This window comes from Oncorhynchus mykiss, chromosome 24 (assembly GCF_013265735.2).
Source record: "Oncorhynchus mykiss isolate Arlee chromosome 24, USDA_OmykA_1.1, whole genome shotgun sequence".
Lineage (NCBI taxonomy): Eukaryota > Metazoa > Chordata > Actinopteri > Salmoniformes > Salmonidae > Oncorhynchus > Oncorhynchus mykiss.
The window spans coordinates 24,671,541-24,689,840 of record NC_048588.1 but is presented as its reverse complement, the minus strand read 5'-3'; the positions used below and the strand labels follow the sequence as shown (position 1 = coordinate 24,689,840).

Below are 18,300 nucleotides of genomic sequence, written 5' to 3'. Positions count from 1 at the left end.
TCTCCCACCTCAGCTGTAGATCTCTGCAGTTCATCCAGAGTGATCATGGGCCTCTTGGCTGCATCTCTGATCAGTCTTCTCCTTGTATGAGCTGAAAGTTTAGAGGGACGGCCAGGTCTTGGTAGATTTGCAGTGGTCTGATACTCCTTCCATTTCAATATTATCGCTTGCACAGTGCTCCTTGGGATGTTTAAAGCTTGGGAAATCTTTTTGTATCTAAATCCGGCTTTAAACTTCTTCACAACAGTATCTCGGACCTGCCTGGTGTGTTCCTTGTTCTTCATGATGCTCTCTGCGCTTTTAACGGACCTCTGAGACTATCACAGTGCAGGTGCATTTATACAGAGACTTGATTACACACAGGTGGATTGTATTTATCATCATTAGTCATTTAGTTCAACATTGGATCATTCAGAGATCCTCACTGAACTTCTGGAGAGAGTTTGCTGCACTGAAAGTAAAGGGGCTGAATAATTTTGCACGCCCAATTTTTCAGTTTTTGATTTGTTAAAAAAGTTTTAAATATCCAATAAATGTTGTTCCACTTCATGATTGTGTCCCACTTGTTGTTGATTCTTCACAAAAAAATACAGTTTTATATCTTTATGTTTGAAGCCTGAAATGTGGCAAAAGGTCGCAAAGTTCAAGGGGGCCGAATACTTTCGCAAGGCACTGTATATATATACATATATATATATATATGTATTTATTGATTCATACTAGCTTTCAAAATAGTTCATGTTTATTTTCGTTATTGAACAAAATGACCACTTGTTATAAGTAATAATTTTGCATTACAGTTTAATATATTGTAAATAAATGATGACTCCAGACTGTAATTTTCTTCTATCTGTGGGTTTTTGTTTGATATTTTCTGCATTGGTGTTTCAGCCTCCAAGCTCCGGTCTCTCTTTTCAGACTTAAATATGCACATTAGAAAATAGTCTTGTACTAAACATTTCTGGAGGGCATGCTGTGGAAAAAAATAAATGAAAGGAAAAGATAAATAAATTCTGTTCTCTCATGCATCCACTTTGATGTTTCCTGCAGCTTTGAGAAATGTCAACAGTATCACTGACCCTGACTCTGAGGCCTTTCAAAACAGGAACACGAGTTCATATTGACTATGACCTTTATCTTGTTTTCAAAGAAATCTGTTCCCTCTCTTATGAACATTTCATGGCAAATGGTTTTTAGTCTGAGGACAGATGGAGGGATTCACTATACAGCAAAGGAGAGACCCGGCACTATTACAGTGTTTAGCCTACCATGTATTCAGTAGTGCTTTGTTCATCATCTTCAACACAACAGCTATTAGCAGGGAAACCTTGTTTACTGTGTGGGAGTAGCCACAACCACCACAGTAACTGTATGTCCCAAAAGATTAAGGTTGCATCCTAGTTAGTCACTGACAGAAATAATAGTCTCCTCATCTAATAGTCTCCTTATGTAACTAGGAGCACAGTGCAGCAGATGGCCTGGTACTGCTCCTTGTGTAACTAAGAGCATAGTGCAGCAGATAGCCCAGTACTGCTCCTCAGGTAACAAGGAGCACAGTGCAGCAGATAGTTACATAAGGAGCAGTACTTGACTAAGAGTACAGTGCATCAAATGACCAACTACTGCTCCCTATGTAACTAGAAGCACAGTGCAGCAGATAGTCAAGTACTGCTCCTTATGTAACTAAGAGCATAGTGCAGCAGATAGTCAGGTACTGCTCCTTATTTAACTAGGAGCACAGCGCAGCAGATAGCCAAGTACTGCTCCTTATGTAACTAGGAGCACAGTGCAGCAGATAGCCCAGTACGGCTCCTTATGTAACTAGGAGCACAGTACAGCAGATAGCCAAGTACTGTTCCTTATGTAACTAGGAGCACAGTGCAGCAGATAGCCAAGTACTGCTCCTTATGTAACTAGGACCAAAGTGCAGCAGATAGTCAAATACTACTCCTTATGTAACTAGGAGCACAGTGCAGCAGATAGTCAAGTACTGTTCCTTATGTAACTAGGAGCACAGTGCAGCAGATAGCCCAGTACTGCTCCTTATGTAACAAGGAGCACAATGCAGCAGATAATTACATAAGGAGCAGTACTTGACTAAGAGTACAGTGCATCAAATTACCAACTACTGCTCCCTATGTAACTAGAAGCACAGTGCAGCAGATAGTCAAGTACTGCTCCTTATGTAACTAAGAGCATAGTGCAGCAGATAGTCAGGTACTGCTCCTTATTTAACTAGGAGCACAGCGCAGCAGATGGCCTGGTACTGCTCCTTGTGTAACTAAGAGCATAGTGCAGCAGATAGTCAAGTACTGCTCCTCAGGTAACAAGGAGCACAGTGCAGCAGATAGTTACATAAGGAGCAGTACTTGACTAAGAGTACAGTGCATCAAATTACCAACTACTGCTCCCTATGTAACTAGAAGCACAGTGCAGCAGATAGTCAAGTACTGCTCCTTATGTAACTAAGAGCATAGTGCAGCAGATAGTCAAGTACTGCTCCTTATTTAAATAGGAGCACAGCGCAGCAGATAGCCAAGTACTGCTCCTTATGTAACTAGGAGCACAGTGCAGCAGATAGCCCAGTATGGCTCCTTATGTAACTAGGAGCACAGTACAGCAGATAGCCAAGTACTGCTCCTTTTGTAACTAGGAGCACGGTGCAGCAGATAGTGAAGTACTGCTCCTTATGTAATTAGGAGCACAGTGCAGCAGATAGCCAAGTACTGCTCCTTATGTAACTAGGACCAAAGTGCAGCAGATAGTCAAGTACTACTCCTTATGTAACTAGGAGCACAGTGCAGCAGATGGCCAGTACTGCTCCTTATGTAACTAGGAGCACAGTACAGCAGATAGTCAAATACTGCTCCGTAGGTAACAAGGAGCACAGTGCAGCAGATGGTTACATAAGGAGCAGTACTTGACTAAGAGTACAGTGCATCAAATTACCAACTACTGCTCCTTATGTAACTAGGAGCACAGTGCAGCAGATAGTTACATAAGGAGCAGTACTTGACTAAGAGTACAGTGCATCAAATTACCAACTACTGCTCCCTATGTAACTAGAAGCACAGTGCAGCAGATAGTCAAGTACTGCTCCTTATGTAACTAGGAGCACAGTGCAGCAGATAGTCAAGTACTGTTCCTTATGTAACTAGGAGCACAGTGCAGCAGATAGTCAAGTACTGTTCCTTATGTAACTAGGAGCACAGTGCAGCAGATAGTCAAGTATTGCTCCTTATGTAACTAGGAGCACAGTGCAGCAGATAGTCAAGTACTGTTCCTTATGTAACTAGGAGCACAGTGCAGCAGATAGTTACATAAGGAGCAGTACTTGACTAAGAGTACAGTGCATCAAATTACCAACTACTGTTCCTTATGTAACAAGGAGCACAGTGCAGCAGATAGTCAAGTACTGCTCCTTATTTAACTAGGAGCACAGTGTAGCAGATAGTCAGGTACTACTCCCTATGTAACTAGGAGCACAGTGCAGCAGATAATTACATAAGGAGCAGTACTTGACTAAGAGTACAGTGCATCAAATTACCAACTACTGCTCCCTATGTAACAAGGAGCACAGTGCAGCAGATAGTCAAGTACTGTTCCTTATGTAACTAGGAGCACAGTGCAGCAGATAGTCAAGTACTGTTCCTTATGTAACTAGGAGCACAGTGCAGCAGATAGCCAAGTACTGCTCCTTATGTAACAAGGAGCACAGTGCAGCAGATAATTACATAAGGAGCAGTACTTGACTAAGAGTACAGTGCATCAAATTACCAACTACTGCTCCTTATGTAACTAGGAGCACAGTGCAGCAGATAGTCAAGTATTGTTCCTTATGTAACTAGGAGCACAGTGCAGCAGATAGCCAAGTACTGCTCCTTATGTAACAAGGAGCACAGTGCAGCAGATAGTTACATAAGGAGCAGTACTTGACTAAGAGTACAGTGCATCAAATTACCAACTACTGTTCCTTATGTAACAAGGAGCACAGTGCAGCAGATAGTCAAGTACTGCTCCTTATTTAACTAGGAGCATAGTGCAGCAGATAGTCAAGTACTGCTCCTTATTTAACTAGGAGCACAGTGCAGCAGATAGTTAAGTACTACTCCTTATGTAACTAGGAGCATAGTGTAGCAGATAGTCAGGTACTACTCCCTATGTAACTAGGAGCACAGTGCAGCAGATAATTACATAAGGAGCAGTACTTGACTAAGAGTACAGTGCATCAAATTACCAACTACTGCTCCCTATGTAACTAGAAGCACAGTGCAGCAGATAGTCAAGTACTGCTCCTTATGTAAGTAGGAGCAGTGCAGCAGATAGCAAAGTACGACTCCTTATGTAACTAGGAGCACAGTGCAGCAGATAGTCAGGTACTGCTCCTTATGTAAGTAGGAGCAGTGCAGCAGATAGCAAAGTACGACTCCTTATGTAACTAGGAGCAGTGCAGCAGATAGTCAAGTACTACTCCTTGTGTAACTAGGAGCACGGTGCAGCAGATAGCCAGGTACTGCTCCTCAAATGGCCCCCGCGATATGCAACTTTTCATGGGAAGTTAGGAACCAATATACACAGGCAGGTAGGAGAGCAAAGGCTAGCTTTTTCAAACAGAAATTTGCGTCCTGTAGCACAAACTCCAAAAAGTTCTGGCACACTGTAAAATCAATGGAGAATAAGAGCACCTCCTCCCAACTGCCCACTGCACTGAGGCTAGGAAACAATGTCACCGCCGATAAATCCACGATAATTGATCATTTCACTAAGCATTTTTCTTCGGCTGGCCATACTTTCCACCTGGCTACCCCTACTCCGGTCAACAGCCCTGCACCCCCCACAGCAACTTGCCCAAGCCTCCCCCATTTCTCCTTCACCCAAATCCAGATAGCTGATGTTCTGAAAGAGCTGCAAAATCTGGACCCCTTCAAATCAGCCGGGCCAGACAATCTGGAAAACCTCTTTCTAAAATTATCAGCGGAAATTGTTGCAACCCCTATTACTAGCCTGTTCAACCTCTATTTTGTATCGTCTGAGATTCCCAAAAATTGGAAAGCTGCCGCGATCATCCCCCTCTTCAAAGGGGGAGACACTCTAGACCCAAACTGCTACAGACCTATATCTATCCTACCCTGCCTTTCTAAGGTCTTCGAAAGCCAAGTTAACAAACAGATCACCGACCATTTCGAATTCCACCGTACCTTCTCCGCTATGCAATCCGGTTTCCCGAGTTGGTCATGGGTGCACATCAGCCACGCTCAAGGTCCTAAACGATATCTTAACCGCCATCGATAGGAGACAATACTGTGCAGCTGTATTCATTAACCTGGCCAAGGATTTCAACTCTGTCAATCACCACATCCTCATCGGCAGACTCGACAGCCTTGGTTTCTCAAATGATTGCCTCGCCTGGTTCACCAACTACTTCTCTGACAGAGTTCAGTGTGTCAAATCGGAAGGCCTGTTGTCCGGACCTCTGGCAGTCTCTATGGGGGTGCCACAGGGTTCAATTCTCGGGCCGACTCTTTTCTGTATACATCAATGATGTCGCTCTTGCTGCTGGTGATTCTCTGATCCACCTCAACGCAGACGACACCATTCTGTATACTTCTGGCCCTTCTTTGGGCACTGTGTTAACTAACCTCCAGACGAGCTTCAATGCCATATAACTCTCCTTCTGTGGCCTCCAACTGCTCTTAAATGCAAGTAAAACTAAATGCATGCTCTTCAACCGTTCGCTTCCCGCACCAGCCCACCTGTCCAGCATCACTACTCTGGACGGTTCTGACTTAGAATATGTGGACAACTACAAATACCTAGTTGTCTGGTTAGATTGTAAACTCTCCTTCCAGACTCACATTAAGCATCTCCAATCCAAAATTCAATCTAGAATCAGCTTCCTATTTCGCAACAAAGCATCCTTCATGTTGCCAAACATACCCTCATAAAACGGACTATCCTGCCGATCCTTGACTTTGGCGATGTCATTTACAAAATAGCCTCCAACACTCTACTCAGCAAATTGGATGCAGTCTATCACAGTGCCATCCATTTTGTCACCAAATCCCCATATACTACCCACCACTGCGACCTGTATGCTCTCGTTGGCTGGCCCGCGCTTCAATTTCGTCGCCAAATCCACTGGCTCCAGGTCATCTATAAGTCTTTGCTAGGTAAAGCCCCACCTTATCTCAGCTCACTGGTCACCATAGTAGCACCTAGTAGTAGAACGCGCTCCAGCAGGTATATTTCACTAGTCACCCCCAACGCCAATTCCTCATTGGGCTGCCTTTCCTTCCAGTTCTCTGCTGTGACTGGAACGAATTGCAAAAATCACTGAAGCTGGAGACTCATATCTCCCTCACTAACTTTAAGCACCAGCTGTCAGAGCAGCTCACAGATCACTGCACCTGTACATAGCCCAGCTGTAAATAGCCCATCCAACTACCTCATCCCCATACTGTTATTTATTTTATTGCTCATTTGCACCCCAGTATCACTACTTGCACATTCATCTTCTGCACATCTATCACTCCAGTGTTTAATTGCTAAATTGTAATTATTTTGTCACTATGGCCTATTTATTGCCTTACCTCCCTTATCTTACCGCATTTACACACACTGCATATATACTTTTTCTATTGTGTTGCTGACTGTATGTTTGTTTATTCCATGTGTAACTCTGTGTTGTTGTTTGTGTCACACTGCTTTGCTTTATCTTGGCCAGGTCGCAGTTGTAAATGAGAACTTGTTCTCAACTGGCTTACCTGGTTGAATAAAGGTGAAATAAATAAAAATGTAACTAGGAGCACGGTGCAGCAGATAGCCAAGTATGGCTCCTTATGTAACTAGGAACACGGTGCAGCAGATAGCCAAGTATGGCTCCTTATGTAACTAGGAGCACGGTGCAGCAGATAGCCAAGTACTGCTCCTTATGTAACTAGGAGCACGATGCAGCAGATAGCCAAGTATGGTTCCTTATGTAACTAGGAGCACAGTGCAGCAGATAGCCAAGTACTGCTCCTTATGTAACTAGGAGCACGATGCAGCAGATAGTGAAGTACTGCTCCTTATGTAACTAGGAGCACAGTGCAGCAGATAGCCAAGCACTGCTCCTTATGTAACTAGGAGCACAGTGCAGCAGATAGCCAAGTACTGCTCCTTATGTAATTAGGAGCACAGTACAGCAGATAGCCAAGTACTGCTCCTTATGTAACTAGGAACACGGTGCAGCAGATAGCCAGGTACTGCTATCACCCAAGAACAAAAGGGAAGAAGCCCATTGTAGCATTGCAGTACTGTATGTCCCAACAGATAACCATTGACGGAAATAATCATCTCCCCTTTCCACTATTATCAAATATCTGACAGCCACGCCCACATTGCCAAGGTGACCTTTTAATACTGCACCTTCCAAATACCATCATTCAGAATCAATACACGTTCTCTACAACAGGGCTAATGCACTCTAGTTCAGAAAGTAGCCACTCAATCACTGTCTCTCACATTGTAGAGACAGTGGCTAGTTTACTGTGTTTGAGAAGTGGTTGCACAACATTCTACAGAGCACTAAATGTGATACAACTCTAGTAAAATGTATTGTAGTTTTCATTCACACACTGAATTGTCTTTGAAGTGCTACAATACACAGCACACAAGACATAACTCTCCAACTCTCCAACTCTCCAAAGTTTGGACACACCTACTCATTCAAGGGGTTTTCTTTATTTTTACTATTTTCTACATTGTAGAATAATAGTGAAGACATCAAAACTATGAAATAACACATGGAATCATGTAGTAACCAAAAAAGTGTAATAGATTTTAGATTCTTCAAAGTAGCCAACCTTTGCACACTGTTGGCATTCTCTCAACCAGCTTCACCTGGAATGCTTTTCCAACAGTCTTGAAGGAGTTCCCACATATGCTGAGCACTTGTTGGCTGCTTTTCCTTCACGCTGCGGTCCAACTCATCCCAAACCATCTCAATCGGGTTGAGGTCGGGTGGTTGTGGAGGCCAGGTCATCTGATGCAGAACTCCATCACTCACCTTGTTGGTCAAATAGCCCTTACACTGCCTGGAGGTGTGTTGGGTCATTGTCCTATTGAAAAACAAATGATAGTCCCACTAAGCGCAAACGAGATGGGATGGCGTATCGCTACAGAATGCTGTGGTAGCCATGCTGGTCAAGTGTGCCTTAAATTCTAAATAAATCACTGACATTGTCACCAGCAAAGCATCCCCACACCATCACACCTCCTCCTCTATGTTTCATGGTGGGAACCACACATGCAGAGATCATCCGTTCAACTACTCTGCGTCTCACAAAGACACAGCAGTTGGAACCAAAAATCTCAAATTTGGACTCTTCAGAACAAAAGACAGATTTCCACCAGTCTCATGTTCATCGCTCGTGTTTCTTGGCCCAAGCAAATCTCTTCTTCTTATTGGTGTGGTTTAGTGGTTTCTTTGCAGCAATTCAACCATGAAGTCCTGATTCAAGCAGTCTCTTCTGAACAGTTGATGTTAAGATGTGTCTGTTACTTGAACTCTGTGAAGAACTTTTTTGGGATGCAAGTTCTGAGGCTGGTAACTCTAATGAGTTAACTCAGAGGTAACTCTAGGTCTTCTTTTCATGTGGCGGTCCTCATGAGAGACAGTTTCATCAAAATGCTTGGTGGTTTTTGTGACTGCACTTGAAGAAACTTTTGAAGTTCTTGAAATGTTCCATATTGACTGACCTTCATGTCTTAAAGTAATGATGGACTGTCGTTTCTCTTCGCTTATTTGAGCTGTTCTTGTCATAATATGGATTTGGTATTTTACCAAATAGGGCTATATTTTGTATACCCCCTACCTTGTCACAACACAACTGATTGGCTCAGATGCATTAAGAAGGAAAGCAATTCCATAAATTAACTTTTAACAAGGCACACCTGTTAATTGAAATGCATTCCAGGTGACTACCTCATGACGCTGGTTGAGAGAATGCCATGAGTGTACAAAGCTGTCATCAAGGCAAAGGGTGGCTACTTTGAAGGATATAAAATATATTTAGATTTGTTTAACCCTTTTTCGTTACTACATGATTCCAAATGTGTTACTTCATAGTTTTGATGTCTTCACTATTATTCTACAATGTAGAATAAAATATTGAAAACCCTGGAATGAGTAAGTGTGTCCAAACTTTTGACTGGTGCTGTATATAGGGAAACACTATAACTTGATAAAAACCAGTGTGACGAATGTCAATGTGCAATGTTTTTATGATGTGCCTTATTCTATCATAGCACTCATATAATTGTCTTGTCTTTGAGAATTGCTGACGAGATGGTAATTGTTCTGGAAAATGGATTTATATTGGGTGAGGAGCAAGATCTAATCTGTCAAACTGTCAATATTCAATCTCATGTTTTGATTTGGGCGTAGATTGTGCCATGCATTTTACCCCTCATTTAACTCTGTGGATCCTCTCCTGCTGTGACCAGAAATACAGCCATTAGAGGTTCTGTTCCAGGACAGATACGAGGATAAAACGACAAAATGTATGCGTTTCTATGTCTATGTTCTATGTTTTTTATGAAGAGTTAAAAGACTTGTTTTCGTATGAAAGATACGGGCACATAGGGCACAAACCACACATTATTGCCTCCCAGCCAAACGAATGAGTAATTATCTAAAGGAAAGCGGATGACATCTCTGATTATTGGTTTTGTGGCGTTTTATATGCCTTTGGTCAGTCATGACATTACTAAATGCTCTTTAGCCTACATAAAATCACAAATCATTTCCATCAATGTACCCATGGCATCTTAGCTGTGATTTATTTGACACGTGTATTAATAGGTTGTTATTGTCAAGTTAAATGCCACTGGATGGCAGGTGTTAGATGGATGTTCGACGTGTCTGGTTCACACCTACTTGATTTACAATATTAGAAGCTATAATTGGAACTGGGAAATGCTCGTGTTCATTTAAAATATTAAAAACTTTCATCTGTGACTCACTTAAGCTTATTATTTTTAATGAGATAAACAGTATACATTTCTCACATTCAACTTTTCTGGTGGAAGTGTGTTTGGAATTAAGACTTAAACACAAATAGTTCTAGACTTTAAGAGATTGATTCATCAAGATAAAAGAGTAATTTTGACTGAAGATCTTGAAAAATATTACAAGTAATAATTATGTATGAAGAATACATTTAACAGTTTTAAAAGCCTGCTCTTGTTGGATGTCTTTGCACCCAGATTGGCAAGGTAATACTGTATCATTCTTGGAAATGTCCAAGTACCACATTTGCATTGCAGAAAGACATCCAGAATGACATCTCTATGCAACAGAATGTTTGTGTAATGAACATGATGGGAGACAGAGACCTGGTTTCAAACGCATGGCGCAGCAGGTGTTTATTTATAAATGACACCAGGAGGAGGCAGGTAGCTGGGTCCAGGGGCAGGCAGGTCATACACAGGAGGAGGCAGGTAGCTGGGTCCAGGGGCAGGCAGAAGGTCATACACAGGAGGAGGCAGGTTGCTGGGTCCAGGGGCAGGCAGGTCATACACAGGAGGAGGCCGGTAGCTGGGTCCAGGGGCAGGCAGAAGGTCATACACAGGAGGAGGCAGGTTGCTGGGTCCAGGGGCAGGCAGGTCATACACAGGAGGAGGCCGGTAGCTGGGTCCAGGGGCAGGCAGAAGGTCATACACAGGAGGAGGCAGGTTGCTGGGTCCAGGGGCAGGCAGAAGGTCATACACAGGAGGAGGCAGGTTGCTGGGTCCAGGGGCAGGCAGAAGGTCATACACAGGAGGAGGCAGGTAGCTGGGTCCAGGGGCAGGCAGAAGGTCATACACAGGAGGAGGCAGGTTGCTGGGTCCAGGGGCAGGCAGAAGGTCATACACAGGAGGAGGCAGGTTGCTGGGTCCAGGGGCAGGCAGAAGGTCATACACAGGAGTAGGCAGGTAGCTGGGTCCAGGGGCAGGCAGAAGGTCATACACAGGAGGAGGCAGGTAGCTGGGTCCAGGGGCAGGCAGAAGGTCATACACAGGAGGAGGCAGGTTGCTGGGTCCAGGGGCAGGCAGAAGGTCATACACAGGAGGAGGCAGGTTGCTGGGTCCAGGGGCAGGCAGAAGGTCATACACAGGGGTCCAAACAGGCACAGTACAGGCAGGAAAAAGGCTAGTAACGTTGTCCAGGAGATCAGGCAATATGTTGATAACAGGAAATACAATAGGCTAAAGTACAGACAGGGAATAGGCAAAAGGCGTCACTAGTGAGGCAGGCAAAAACGATCATACATGGGAGGATTAAATTGCGGGGAAAACAGCACAGAATAGAAGTGTCACAAAACAAACAATACCTCACAATGATGGGGTGCTAGTAGATAGTCATGGCAGGAGTCCTCTTCCTGGGTCTAACAGTGTACCGTACACCTTATTTCAGACTCCCTGGGAAGATCTGTTGCATACTCCTGGCTGTTGGGGGGAGTAGCAGGGAGGAAACGGGGAAGATCACAATTGCATACTCCTCATGTCCTCTCTCCTCCTCTACTCAAAACCCATAGGAAGAAAAAGCCAGGGGTCCCTGACCTTCTACTCCAATGGGTTTTGAGAAGGAGACGAGGAGAGAAGACACAAGGAGTATGCAATTGTGATCTTCCCCGTTTCGTCCCAGCTACTCCCCCCAAAAGCCAGCTAGCAGGAAATGACTAGAGGCAAGGCCAAATATGTGTCAGCATTTGTAAGTGATTCTGCTCCCTCTTGCTCAATGGGAGTTCTCAGGAAGACTTCCCTAAACAAGAGGGTATGCAGACATTCGAAATCGGGAGCAGGAGCCACCTCTCACTGTAGCTACATTAGCCAGAGGCAATATAGGAGGTCGGAAGCTAGAGAGAGATTTACATCAGAAGGGATGTGTTGCACATTTGCTGGATGGCAGGCAGCACGTTAAAAATTAATTATACATTAATTGGGGTCTTCCTACAATGATATTTCTCCCTCTTTTCAGATAGAACTGAATTGAAGTGTGTGTGAGACGCATTAATAAGCATTTTTCTACGACTGGCCATGCTTTCCACCTGGCTACCCCTACCCCGGTCAACAGCACTGCACCCCCCACAGCAACATGCCCAAAGCTTCCCCATTTCTCCTTCTCCCAAATCCAGTCAGCTGATGTTCTGAAAGAGCTGCAAAATCTGGACCCCTACAAATCAGCTGGGCTAGACAATCTGGACCCTTTCTTTCTAAAATTATCTGCCGAAATGGTTGCCACCCCTATTACTAGCCTGTGCAACCTCTCTTTCGTGTCGTCTGAGATTCCCAAAGATTGGAAAGCAGCTGCAGTCATCCCCCTCTTCAAAGGGGGTGACACTCTTGACCCAACCTGCTACAGACCTATATCTATCCTACCCTGCCTTTCTAAGGTCTTCGAAAGCCAAGTCAACAAACAGATTACAGACCATTTCGAATCTCACCATACCTTCTCTGCTATGCAATCTGGTTTCAGAGCTGGTCATGGGTGCACCTCAGCCACGCTCAAGGTCCTAAATGATATCTTAACCGCCATCGATAAGAAACATTACTGTGCAGCCGTATTCATTGATCTGGCCAAGGCTTTCGACTCTGTCAATCACCACATCCTCATCGGCAGACTCGACAGCCTTGATTTCTCAAATGATTGCCTCGCCTGGTTCACCAACTACTTCTCTGACAGAGTTCAGTGTGTCAAATCGGAGGGCCTGTTGTCCGGGCCTCTGGCAGTCTCTATGGGGGTGCCACAGGGTTACATTCTTGGACCGACTCTCTTCTCTGTATACATCAATGATGTCGCTCTTGCTGCTGGTGAGTCTCTGATCCACCTCGACGCAGACGACACCATTCTGTATACTTCTGGCCCTTCTTTGGACACTGTGTTAACAACCCTCCATGCAAGCTTCAATGCCATTCAACTCTCCTTCCGTGGCCTCCAATTGCTCTTAAATACAAGTAAAACTAAGTGCATGCTCTTCAACTAATCGCTGCCTGCACCTGCCCGCCTGTCCAACATTACTACTCTGGACGGCTCTGATTTAGAATACGTGGACAACTACAAATACCTAGGTGTCTGGTTAGACTGTAAACTCTCCTTCCAGACCCACATCAAACATCTCCAATCCAAAGTTAAATCTAGAATTGGCTTCCTATTTCGCAACAAAGCATCCTTCACTCATGCTGCCAAACATACCCTTGTAAAACTGACCCTCCTACCAATCCTCGACTTCGATGTCATTTACAAAATAGCCTCCAATACCCTACTCAACAAATTGGATGCAGTCTATCACAGTGCCATCCGTTTTGTCACCAAAGCCCCATATACTACCCACCATTGCGACCTGTACGCTCTCGTTGGCTGGCCCGCGCTTCATACTCGTCGCCAAACCCACTGGCTCCATGTCATCTACAAGACCCTGCTAGGTAAAGTCCCCCCTTATCTCACCTCGCTGGTCACCTTAGCATCACCCACCTGTAGCACGTGCTCCAGCAGGTACAGTATATCTCTCTGGTCACCCCCAAAACCAATTCTTTCTTTGGCCGCCTCTCCTTCCAGTTCTCTGCTGCCAATGACTGGAACGAACTACAAAAATCTCTGAAACTGGAAACACTTGTCTCCCTCACTAGCTTTAAGCACCAGCTGTCAGAGCAGCTCACAGATTACTGCACCTGTACATAGCCCACCTATAATGTAGCCCAAACAACTACCTCTTTCCCTACTGTATTTATTTTATTTATTTATTTATTTTGCTCCTTTGCACCCCAATATTTTTATTTCTTCTTTGCACATTCTTCCACTGCAAATCTACCATTCCTGTGTTTTACCTGCTATATTGTATTTACTTTGCCACCATGGCCTTTTTTTGCCTTTACCTCCCTTATCTCACCTCATTTGCTCACATTGTATATAGACTTGTTTATACTGTATTATTGACTGTATGTTTGTTTTACTCCATGTGTAACTCTGTGTTGTTGTATGTGTCGAACTGCTTTGCTTTATCTTGGCCAGGTCGCAATTGTAAATGAGAACTTGTTCTCAACTTGCCTACCTGGTTAAATACTATCTTGGATTGTTTGATATTCCTTGAGCTAGCTTTCCCTGACTGGAAAATAACCCCTCTCTGTCCAGTACATTACTAACTCCCATCTTTGAATTCACTTAAAATAATTTTAATCAACATAGCACACTATCATGAGACTGGTGGAAATTGCTCATTCGGTAGTTATCCTTGCCAGAGAGAGAGAAAGAAGAGGGGAGGGAAAGACAGCGGGAATGGAAGGTTAAGATTGGGACAGGAGGGTGGGGAAGGGGGGAGAGAGGGTGGGAGGAATAAGAGGATGGGATAGCGAGGAATGGGAGGGAAGTGGGAGGAGGTGACAAAGAGATGTAAAAGAATCTGATACCTTCAGTGTTCTCCCTGTCTCCCGGCAACAGTGCCACCAAGCTCATTACACTTCCAAATGCCGCTGCTGCTGTATCCTCTTCCCCCTGGGCCTCCCCGTGACAGGCTGTCTTGTTTTTTGGCTGACTCGTGACCCCTGCTTCTGACCCCCGTGTCACATCAACGGCACACTGCCCAGCGCAATGTAATTTGCTCTGGCATGCAAGCTGTTCAATAATGTTTCATCTTCAACTAGAAGGGGGGAGAGGGCCAGGAGGAATAGTACTGTGTGGTTCTGCCTGGTCTGTCTCTGTGTGGTGGTCAGCGTTGTCAGGAATCAACATAAAACTGTTTAATCAGCTGTCCAATGACATGTCATGCAGTACTTTACATTAGCTGTGCAATTTAGTAAGGGAATAAGGAATGGGATATTGATCGGCCATTTTGCACCATGCAGTGCAGTCCTCAACGCACCATAAACACCAAGATCAATGAATCAATGCACCATCAATACGTACTTTGGCCAGTCCTCCTAGTACTTGTTAGGATATTTATCTGAAGCTCTTGTTTACGGTTTGGTTCTCCTCTCCCTATCCATTCCCCCTTCAGGAGTAAACTATGACATCATAAGCCACTCCATCCACCCGCCTGGTTCTCTCGAGGCGGACAAAACAACAGTGTTTGTGCTATAACTTAGTTATCCTATTCAACATATTAGTCAACCTATTCAACATATTTGTCAACCTAACGAACAGTGGTTGAATTGAGCCGGGCTCCTGCATCTAAGGCCAAAAAGAAAAGTAGGATAAAAAGTAGTATAAAAGTAGGATAGCCTCAAACACAACCCTAATCCCAGCTTTACGTCTACATCTCGGTTCAACTCTAACACCAGCCTCTACCACAATCCTAACCCCAGCCTCTACCACAACCCTAGGCTCTACTACAACCCTAACCCCAGCCTCTACCACAACCCTAACCTCTACTACAACCCTAACCCCAGCCTCTACCACAACCCTAGCCTCTACTACAACCCTAACCCCAGCCTCTACCACAACCCTAACCTCTACTACAACCCTAACCCCAGCCTCTACCACAACCCTAACCTCTACTACAACCCTAACCCCAGCCTCTACCACAACCCTAGCCTCTACTACAACCCTAACCCCAGCCTCTACCACAACCCTAACCTCTACTACAACCCTAACCCCAGCCTCTACCACAACCCTAGCCTCTACTACAATCCTAACCCCAGCCTCTACCACAACCCTAACCTCTACTACAACCCTAACCCCAGCCTCTACCACAACCCTAGCCTCTACAACAACCCTAACCCCAGCCTCTACCACAACCCTAGCCTCTACTACAACCCTAACCCCAGCCTCTACCACAACCCCAGTCTCTACTACAAACCTAACCCCAGCCTCCACCACAACCCTAGCCTCTACTACAACCCTAACCCCAGCTTTACGTCTACATCTCGGTTCAACTCTAACCCCAGCCTCTACCACAACCCTAATCCCAGTTTTAAGTTTACATCTCTGTTCAACCCTAACCCCAGCCTCTACCACAACCCTAGCCTCTACTACAACCCTAACCCCATTCTCTTACACAATCCTAACCCCAGCCTCTACCACAATCCTAACCCTAGCCTCTACCACAACGCTAGCCTCTACTACAACCCTAACCCTAGCCTCTACCACAACCCTAACCCCAGCCTCTACCACAATCCTAACCCCAGTCTCTACCACAACCCTAGCCTCTACTACAACCCTAACCCCAGCCTCTACCACAATCCTAACCCCAGCCTCTACCACAACCCTAGCCTCTACTACAACCATAACCCCAGCCTCTCACACAACGCTAACCCCAGCCTCTACCACAACCCTAGCCTCTACTACAACCCTAAACCCAGGCTCTCACACAACCCTAATCCCAGCCTCTACCACAATCCTAACCCCAGCCTCTACCACAACCCAAGCCTCTACTACAACCTTAACCTCTACTATAAACCAACCAGCTTCTACCACAAACCTGACCCCAGCCTCTGCCACAAACCTGACCCCAGACTCTGCCACAACCCTGACCCCAGCCTCTACCACAACCCTAACCCCAGGCTCTACCACAACCCTAACCCCAGTCTCTACCACAACCCTAACCCTAGTCTCAACCCAAACCCCAACTCTTGCCTTATGTTAAAACCTGTCTTAACCTTACTCCTGACCCTAACCCGCCCAAATAGAGCTCCCCCACACCAAATTCTCCATTTAACCCATGTTAGCCAACCTGGCTTTATCAAATGAGTTGAATTGAAACATCACCCTTGGGCCAAGAGCAGCAAACCGCGAGCTGAAATTCCCTCCCTTTCCCTAGATGTGCATTGTTCTGTCAAGGCCTTGTAACTACTTCACCACATGGATGTGTGTGATTCCTCCCTCACAATGGTTGCAGGCAGGCAGAATGGCTTGAGTTGTTAACCTCCCACCTCATCCTCCTCCACTGTACTGTAGGTCCCTAGCAGGGTATGGTGCATGGATGGTGGATGCCCAGGGGTCCTGCTGCTGCCTAGAGGCTCAGTAACCCATGGATACTGTTAATCATGGAGACAGGTGGGCCGACTGATGCCATACCTAGAGCTTTGCATGGAAGACTGACCTTACAGCAATGCTCACCTCTGGGGTTTTGTGTGGGAGGGGCTTGACCATATGGCAGTGGTTTACCTCCAAAAGGACTCTGCTTTTTACATTACAGATGGTGGTGAGGTCATCAAAAGGTCTCAACAAAAGATTGTTAATATCTACTGCACAGATTAGACAGTATTTAGGATGACAACTTCTCGTTGGGACTGCTCCTCAGTTTACATTACGAAACAGCATTTTCCCTCAGTTTGACCTCAGTCTGATCTTTTTATGCCATGATCTTCGCAGTGGAGTATCTCACATTTTGTTTATTTATGGGGGACAAAATATGGATACATTTGCCACACTATGCAACATATTTAGAAGTTTTTTTGTAACTTTATTAGTTACGAGGTCATTCAAACTTTGGATTCATTTAACATTTTAATACACTTGATAATGTTGCATTTTAATGTCAAATTTAATTACGTTTGTAAAAACAACAAATGATGACATTAGCCCCAAGCAAGCTGAGTATACTTACAAAACTAATCTTTCAAGTGTTTATTTATTGTGAAATGGAGACCAGAATGACCTACCACCCAAAAGGTAATTGTAGCACTTGAAACACCCAAACTCAAACTCATTTGAATATTAATAGACAAACACAACCTGTACGTGCTAAAGGCCAAATCACAGCTTATCGTGTGGTAAACACAACAACATTCCCATTCTCATGTGTTCGAACAGCTAAAATGAAAATGTAACCTGTCTGTGGATGTCTCACAGCATTCCTTATTTCTCCCCATCTTGTCCTCAGTGTGAGGTGACTGTTTCACAATTTTGTGTTTTCTGTCTCTGGCAGCCAGAGAGGGAAAACAGAGGATACTAGGGGCAGACGGAGAGGGAACAGAGGAGACTAGGGGCAGACGGAGAGGGAACAGAGATTAGGGGCAGCCAGAGAGGGAACAGAGGATACTAGGGGCAGACGGAGAGAGGGAACAGAGGAGACTAGGGGCAGACAGAGAGGGAACAGAGATTAGGGGCAGCCAGAGAGGGAACAGAGGAGACTAGGGGCAGCCAGAGAGGGAACAGAGGAGACTAGGGGCAGATGGAGAGAGGGAACAGATGAGACTAGGGGCAGACAGAGAGGGAACAGAGATTAGGGGCAGCCAGAGAGGGAACAGAGGAGGCTAGGGGCAGACGGAGAGAGGGAACAGAGGAGACTAGAGGCAGACAGAGAGAGGGAACAGAGGAGACTAGGGGCAGACGGAGAGAGG

General features: G+C 45.0%; 1 protein-coding gene across 1 annotated transcript; it reads left to right on the top strand.

Moving 5' to 3' along the window:
• The first annotated feature begins 6,948 nt into the window (after positions 1–6,948).
• On the top strand, positions 6,949–16,982 carry LOC118944004 (extensin-2-like). The gene is made up of 3 exons (XM_036961090.1): positions 6,949–6,965; positions 15,616–16,518; positions 16,913–16,982. The coding sequence occupies exons 1-3, from the start codon at positions 6,949–6,951 to the stop codon at positions 16,980–16,982; spliced, it is 990 nt and encodes a 329-aa protein (XP_036816985.1).
• Positions 16,983–18,300: the final 1,318 nt, after the last annotated feature.

Bases quoted from the DNA above. Each gene is read 5' to 3' on its own strand.
- LOC118944004 (XM_036961090.1), top strand. The intron at 16,519-16,912 runs GCTCTACCACAA...ACTGTACTGTAG, and splicing joins TACCACAACCCTAACCCCAG to GTCCCTAGCAGGGTATGGTG.